The 8,655-nt window shown below is 40.3% G+C and overlaps 1 protein-coding gene across 1 annotated transcript in view; it reads right to left on the reverse strand.

Annotated features, from left to right (window-relative positions):
* The window catches only part of Svep1 (sushi, von Willebrand factor type A, EGF and pentraxin domain containing 1), a 178,925-nt gene that overhangs the window by 61,417 nt on the left and 108,853 nt on the right, over positions 1 to 8,655 (reverse strand). Inside the window, 3 exon segments of the mRNA XM_021200005.2 lie at positions 871 to 1,028; positions 4,486 to 4,687; positions 5,278 to 5,419. Coding sequence (XP_021055664.1) covers positions 871 to 1,028; positions 4,486 to 4,687; positions 5,278 to 5,419 — 502 coding nt within the window.

Here is an 8,655-nt window from a genome sequence, read left to right on the forward strand (position 1 = left end):
GAGAGAGAGAGAGAGAGAGAGAGAGAGAGAGAGAGAGAGAGAGAGAGAGAGAGAGAGAGTCTGTAGAGGGAGGAAGAGGCTAGTTCAAGGGCAGCCTCTTTCCTCACTTGGGATCTGTCTTTCCATAGCTGATGAACACTTCAGCTCTTCCCCTATTCTGCTCTGCAAAGCCTACTCTATAACAGAAGTCTTTTGCCTAAAATACTTAAACCTCCTGAGAAAGCAGGCTAGCATTGTGCTATGGACTCTCTGACCTACTCATCTGTCGACCTTCACCGCCCAAGCCAAGATACTTTTAAAATGTTCTTTGGAAATAGAGAGATGATCATTAAAGGTCACACAGTCTCAGAGGAGAGTACGTTGGTTTGTTCATTCGTTTGAGTTCAACTTCATAATATGGTAAACATGGTTAATAACAGCACATTGAACAAAATTGCTAAGGGAGTATGTTTTATAATTCTCACAACAAAACATGTGAAGCAGTTGGACTAATAGCTATGTTAACTAGATTGCTTTAAATATTCTACACTGTATTTATAAATCATAATATGTTCCTTACATTCCACAAATGTATATAATTGTTGTGTTTCAACTTTCACTGACTTCATATACACTTGTCCCACACCTGAGTTCATACACACCTGTCCCACACCTGAGTTCATACACACCTGTCCCACACCTGAGTTCATACACACCTGTCCCACACCTGAGTTCATACACACCTGGCCCACACCTGAGTTCATACACACCTGGCCCACACCTGAGTTCATANCCTGAGTTCATACACACCTGGCCCACACCTGAGTTCATACACACCTGGCCCACACCTGAGTTCATACACACCTGGCCCACACCTGAGTTCATACATACCTGTCTCACACCTGCGGCCTGAAAATCCTGGCTGACATTTACAACTGTATGAGTTTAGCTCATCCACACAGGTGGCCTGGTTCCTACACGGGTTGGACTGACACTCATTGATGTTTAGTTCACAGTGTGTCCCTGTGAAGCCTGCTGGACATTGACACCTGGAAGAAAAATGAAATGCAGCAACAGGAGTATGAGAGGATTCACAGAGAAACCATGTCCGCAACTTCCGACAACCTTGTCTCAGAAGACTTAGGGGGAAAAGTGCTTAAATGATTTGTTTTTCCCATTCATCTAATTGTGACTGAACACCTTTAAGACACCGTATCACAAACAGAACAAAATAAAGCAAACATGATTCTGCTCTAAGTGTATGTATGGCTAGTTGGAGAGTTTGTGAATACCGAGTTCTTTCCCCACAGAAATTCCCAGGAATATATGAATAGCTCAGATTCAATTCTAAAGCCTTATTATTTATTAAGCCAAGGTTATAGCAATGGCAAATGCTGGGGTCCTTCCCTCTTTACTGATGAGTTAAAGTTTGCTACAGCTGCTAAGTCATTTGTGGCCATCTGCTGTCACTGGCAGGGTGGGACTCTCAAGCTCCTTTGTACTCATTGCATCAGGATCTGTGGTCACAACCGTTTATACGCAACAACAAAAAAATGCATCCAACAGTGACAAATGCTGACCACCCTGATGTGAAGTAGGAAATCTGAGATGGAAGCTAGAATTACAATCCCACAGTATCAAGGGCAATTGAGAACCTGTCCCCAGAGTCCTGCCTATCTATTTCATATCATTTACTCTAGAAAATCATTGCGCAACAGCTGCACATCCTGTGCCCTGTGTTCACGACAGCAATGTCTTGTGAGGTGGATGAGAAAGCAGTCTCTGGTGCATTCATGTCATAGATACTAAGCAGCCACTGTGCAAATGAACCAGAGCAAGTGCATCTACTTGACAATACTTGAAACCAATGCTGAGTGACAGATGAGATGATTGATGGAGTGTACCTGAAACCTTAAACCATGCTGTATATTGCTTATTGTGATTTAGGTAGTAATATATAAAATATACACCCTAAATGACTTCTGTATCTCTATATAGAATATATTCTATATAATATATAACTAAATATGTCTACTATACACACACACACACACACACATACACACACACACACACATAATATAAACCTTAAATGAGTTCTATATGTCTATATAGAAACTTCAGGATATTGATGACTAGTAGGAAAGTGTGTGTGTGTGTGTGTGTGTGTGTGTGTGCATTGTGTATGTGTTTGTAAACTGGAGGGAATCCAACTCTATCTTTAGAGCTTATTCTTTTAAAACAAAAGATGTGGATCAATTCTGGCAAATATTAAGATTTGCTGATCATAGAGATGAACGAATGTCCTTATTATTCTTCTCAATTTTCTGCATGACTGGAGGTCATAATGTCAACACCAGCACATTCACCTGGTGCTCTCTTTGACGTTGATCTGGTGGTGATTAGGTTCCGTGCTCACCACTGAAGGAGTTTAAAAGGAAATCTTGAGTGCAGGGCCATGTTGATTAGGTCCCTGCACTTTATGGTAAGTATGCTTTGGCGGGCAGCTCACTCACCTTTATCTGATATTACAGCACTGCTAGTCCTATGATGCTCACCTAAACAATAGTACTGTGTCCTGGAGAGAGCTTGTTTTCTCCTTTCCTCTGACTCTGGATGGATTACATACTCTATTGTTTTGAATCCTGGGATGAAGTCAGAACTGAAAACAACTTACTGCTTATAGTGAGATGCTCTATGTTAGAAAATGCGGAGCTTCCATGAGAAAATAAAGTTATATTGATAACACTTCACATCCACACAGACAATAGATTTCCCTGGCCCCTGGCCTAACCCCCTTCTGTGTACATGTTTCTATGTGTACAACTTTGGCTGTTGGTAGAAAGGTGGTAAGAGGCAGGGGTAAAGCTGGAAGGGGACCGTGAAATGTTGTAAGGTGGTAACTCTCAGGTTTTTTCTGTAACTTTGTGAGCTAATAGATTCAGTAGAAGCTTTCGGACCATGGCAATTGCTAAGGTTCACCAGCAAGAACAGCCTATGCTTGGTACTGCAGAAATGAGGTCTCCCATGTCTCCCTGCAGGTTGAGGGGTGCACAGGCAGTTCCAGAAGACAACTGGAGGGACTGTTTTGTAAACTGCATTCTACTGATTCCCTAAGTGCGCCCTCAGGAAGGCAAATTCTTTCCTCCAAGAACTTGTATTTCACCCACAAAGGCTCAACCTTTATTATTGTTCTTGTGTCCATGTTAGGTTTCTTTTGATAAAAGATTTCTAAAACACCATGGACTTCCAATGCAGATGGGCTCTCAGGCAGTATGGTCATATAGCCCATTTTTATTTTACTTAGTGTAAGAATTGTCAGCTAAAATGTAAAATGTTTGAAAATACTGATTTTTTTTTGTCTTTTGTCTAGTGCTAGCATAGTAACTTCTGTGCCCTGGAACTATACTTCTTTCTTCTCATCATTACTTTGTGCATGTGTCTGTTCCTGTGTGTGTGCTCATTTTTGAATACATGTGTGTGTGTGCATGTGTGCATATATGCTCCTGTGTGCTCATGTATGCATGTGTGTGTATATGTTCATGTGTGTGTTCCCATGTATGTGTGTACATGTATATGTGCTCATTCATCCATGCATGTGTATGTTCATGTGTGCATGTGCTCATTCATGCTCCCATATGCATGTGTGCACAGCGTTCCTGTGTGCGTATTCATGTGTGTGCATGTGTATGCATTCACGTGTATATGTGTGTGTGTATGTGTGACCAGAGGTTGGAGTCATGTGTCTATCTCTCTCATCCTCTACCTTATTTTCCAAGACAGGGTCTCTTACTGAACCCAGAGTTCACCAGTTTAGCTAATCTGACTGACCAGTGAGCTCTAGAATTCACCTGTCTCTGCCATCCCATCCCTGGGATTACAGATTGGTACTATCACACAGAGCTTTGCTTTACACAGGTGCTAGGAATCTGAACTCAAGTTTTCATCCATTTTTAGTGAGCATGTGACAACTGGACCACCTCTGCAGGTCCTCTTTTCATCTTTTGTAATTTCCCGAGAGCCAAAGTTTCTAAAACTGGCATGTATTACACTCATAGACTGCAAACATCTTAGGTTGCCTAACTTAACATTACAGGTTTGTGGTTGGAGGTATATAGTTCAGTGGTGTTTGCCTAACATGCAGGAAGCCATGGGCTATAACCCCAGAACTGCAAAACCCCAGGCATGAAGGTTCATGCATGTGATTGCAGCACTTGCGAGGTAGAGACAGGAGGATCAGAGGTTTAAAGTCATCTTCAACTGTATAGGTGAGTTCTAGGTCCCCCCACCCCCACCCCTCTTCAAACAAGAACAACAACAGAATCTCTATGGGCTCATATCTAGGCTTAGCCCTGCCTTACTGCAAGTGGTGGTGAGACTCTACAGGGCCATTTTTCGAGTCAGCATGTGAGGACATCTGACTTGGGGCTTTGCATTTAATTCAGACTCTACAGTGACTGCTCAGTCAAGGAAACAGAGAGTGACACTCTAGACAGGATCTTTTACCTGAAGCTGTTGGCACCATCCTTACAAGTGGCTCCGTTTTGGCATGGCTGACTGAGACACTCATCCACATTTTTTTCACACCGAGTACCCAAAAATCCGGGTGGACATTTGCACGAGAACCCACCAACTTGGTCTTTACAAACTGCGTTGTTTAAGCAGGGGCTCGACTGGCATTCATTGACATCTGTTTCACAGTGCACACCTGGGGGTGAGACAGGATGAGAAAGAGCTGGGATGGCTCCCTCCAAAGGAAAAGCAAGCCACATGTGACTCCTTGGCAGAACTACTGCCACTAAAGCAGCTTGTTGCATCTAGATGACTCGGGTTTTGCTGAGTCGTTTCTGGATTCTGCAGTTTCAATCCTCAGACCATTTTTATCTCCCTTCTGCACTATGCTTAGCAATGGACATGGAGCTAATATAATGTTCGAAAGAATCATACATTTAGTTCTGTTTTTTCCTGTTTTTTTTTCCCTCATGTATTTCCTTCTCTAGCATTTCTTCCCCCTCATACTTATTCCTTAACAATTAAGTACATATTTCTTTAACCATATTTCTCTCATCAGTTTGTAAAATATATTATTCTGTATCATTTACATTCATTTTTATGAATGTCATTTACATGACTTATCTCCAACAGTATGTTCATAAACTCCAAGTATAATATTTAAGTATTATATTCATTTAGATATTGTATTATATAACATAATATTTAGATGATACATTAATTAGTCAATACAGTAATCTTTATTTACAGAACTTTAGAGAAAGGTAAGAAATGCAAACGTCTTACCAACGTATCCTTTCACACAGGTACAGCGGTAGCTTGCCAAGCCATCAGTGCAGGTTCCTTTATTCAAGCAAGGGCTGGAGCTACACTCATTTATATTTTCTTCACATATTTGACCTGAAAAAAAAATCATAGAGCCTTTGAGCTGGAGAAATGTAAGTTTTTTTTGTTTTTGTTTTTGTTTTTAAAGCAAGTTGTTTAGAGTGAAAACAGGAATTAGAAATCATGGCCAATGAACTCGTAAAGTTTTTGCTGTTTGCCAAATATACTGACACAAATCTCTCTCTCTCTCTCTCTCTCTCTCTCTCTCTCTCTTTGTTTTTCAAGACAGGGTTTCTCTGTGTAGCCCTGGCTGTCCTGGAACTCACTCTGTAGACCAGGCTGGCCTCAAACTTAGAAAGTTGCCTGTCTCTGCCTCCCAAGTGCTGGGATTAAAGGCATGAGCCACCACTGCCTGGCCAAATATCTTTGAATTTCAAAAGAAGAAAAAGTTTACCCAGAGATGTAACATATTTGGCATATAGTGAGAAATGACCTTATGTCTTCCTGATCACGTGTGTGTGTGTGTGTGTGTGTGTGTGTATGTGTATGCGTATTTAAACTTAGGGTTTTTTTATATGCATTGGTTTTTTGCCTGTATGCATGTCTGAGTAAGGGTGTCAGATCTGTAATTACAGACGGTTGTGAGCTGCCATATGGATGCTGGGCATTGAACCTGGGTTCTCTGGTAGAGCATCAGTGTTCTTAACCGCTGAGCCATCTCTCTAGGCCCTCTGATCAAGTTTTTGAGAATGTGTGATCATGCCTAAAGTTGTTTCTCACATTATCTGTTCAACAGTTATCATTCTTTGTTGTGCGTTCCTTCTGAAGTTAAGCTGTAATGGCACAACATTGACAAAAAGTACTGGGGAAAATACTGAATAAAGAAAATAACTTATTTTGTTCTGGAAGTCCAGAAAACAGTAGCCAAACTTCTGTGCAGCTACTGTCACTTAGGACGAGAGACCGGGTCTGTGCTATTACCAAGCACAGGTCAGAAATAAGCCAGAGTGGCAAAACTTTCAAATTCAAATAATGTTTGAAGAGTACAGTATGCTTAAATCCAAGGCACACATGGAATTGCACAACACATATATAATAGCATATATATATCTTACCACAAACTACACTGAAGAGAAATTTTATCAATAAAAGATTGTGAGGATGGCAATTCTAACAAACCTATGAACTCATACAGACTTAATACGTAGTGTTCTATTACTTTTCATTGTCAACCCAGAGTCACCTGGAATGGTGGGACCCCAACTAAAGAGTTGCCTCAATTATAATGGCCTATGGTCAGGTCTGAGAGACATTGTCATTCCTGAAGATTGATATATAAGGTCCCAGCCCACCATGGGCAGCACCATCCCTAGGCAAGTGGGTCTGGGCTCTATAGGAAAGCCATCTGAGCCACATGAGCCAGAGCACAAAACCATCAAGCAGAGCTCCCTCCTGTCTCCAAGTTTTTGCTTTAAGTTCATCTGACTTCTTTCAATGATGAATTATGATCAGGTGTTAATTCAAATAAACCCTTCCTCACCAGGTTGCTGTTTGTCACTGTGTTTTGTCACAGCAAGGGAAATCAAACTATAATGTGCATTTTCTTTTCAATAACTATTTACAAAAACATAAACAGCACAGTACACCTCACACCTAATAAATATATACTATTCAGAAGCTTGGGTCTCATTTTCTCCTAGTATATGTCTGTCATTCTGTCTACAGTCTTTGGTGTTTCAAACCTCTGTTCTCTTTTCTTTTATATTATACTGTACCTCATGCACACTTGTTTATATACACTCAAAGATTTGTATAAGAAAAAGTCCTAAAGACTGAAAGTAGCTCCCAAGTTTTAAGTAGAGAAATGTATGCAGAGACGTGTCATCTTTCCGCTGCATATGGAAATGCAGCCATAACGACAAGGCAATGAGTGAGGAAAGGAAGCAGGGAAATGAAATAGATAGGGCTAGGCATCTGGCAGTGGGTCCACGTGCTGACCACACATGTCCTCAGTGCGGGCCGCAGGTGTGCAGACCTGAAGCCCCGCAGTCAGAACCTGAGCATGTCTACGTCTCGGCAGTTACATGGGACATAGCCCCTGAAATCAACCACACACTTTAATTTGTGCTCATCAAACAAAAGGTTATCTCTTTTCCTGTAAGAGATAAATAGGCACACATTCTGCATCTGCCTGACTGCCGGCTGGAGGGAATTTCGGAGCTATTTTCAGTCTTCAGGACTTTTTCTTATACAAATCTTCGAATGTATGTAAACACATGTGCACAAGGGTACAGTATAATACGTGGAAAGGCAAATGAGCAAGGCTGAATATTAGGGGATGGTGAAGGCCTGAATGCAGGCCAGGGACACATGTTATGAAAGAAGATAGAAGCATAATTGTTTTTCTGTTCTAATCTGTCATGGATTTTTGATAAGTGCATAAACATCTATTTGATGGTAAAAGTGTAAAAATCCAATGTGACATGCCACGGCTTTAGAATTACTATTCAAATTGCACAGAAGTTCATTGAGATGTATAGACTTTGGGTCTGGTTAATTTAGTGTATTTTTTCAATTTGCAAGTTTTTTGAATGAAAAGTTTATAAATTAAAAAAAAAACTTTGAATTAGACTTCTAGAAAACCTATAATTCTACTGTATGAACTCAGTGTGCCTCTGTATAAGACTAGGGATAACATTCACCATGGATCCCAAATGAACAAAACAGAAGTGGTTCAAAGGATTGCCACCATAAACTATGTTAAAAATTTTTATTTCATTATGAAAATTGTTTTTTTGGTGATAAAGTACTTAAAATATAGTCCTGTCAAATGTTTAAAAGGATTATAGAAGACATTAAATACAGAATATAGTATATATGCATGAATTAAAATAGTTTTTAAAGTATAATTTAGTATAACATTTCATGAGCTAGGTATAGAGATAACTTGTTAATATGATCTCCATTGCTGTCATAACACTATTATGAGGTTGTTACTACTTCTAAGGACATAAATCACATTCTATTTCATGAGGAATTTAACATGGGAATTGATAATGAGGTCAATGTTTTAAAACTACTTTGGAGGGAGAATACTTGAAAGTGGCAATTCTCTCACTTAAAATACTACACACACACCACACACACACACACACACACACACACACACACACACACACACACACACACAGATACCCTCAAGTTAAAGAGAAAAGCAGGACAAAAGTAACTGGTCCATAATAACAACCACACACACACACACACACACACACACACACACACACACACACACACACACACAGAGAGAGAGAGAGAGAGAGAGAGAGAGAGAGAGAGAGA

The sequence above is a fragment of the Mus pahari genome, chromosome 6, assembly GCF_900095145.1.
Source record: "Mus pahari chromosome 6, PAHARI_EIJ_v1.1, whole genome shotgun sequence".
In the NCBI taxonomy this organism is placed as follows: domain Eukaryota; kingdom Metazoa; phylum Chordata; class Mammalia; order Rodentia; family Muridae; genus Mus; species Mus pahari.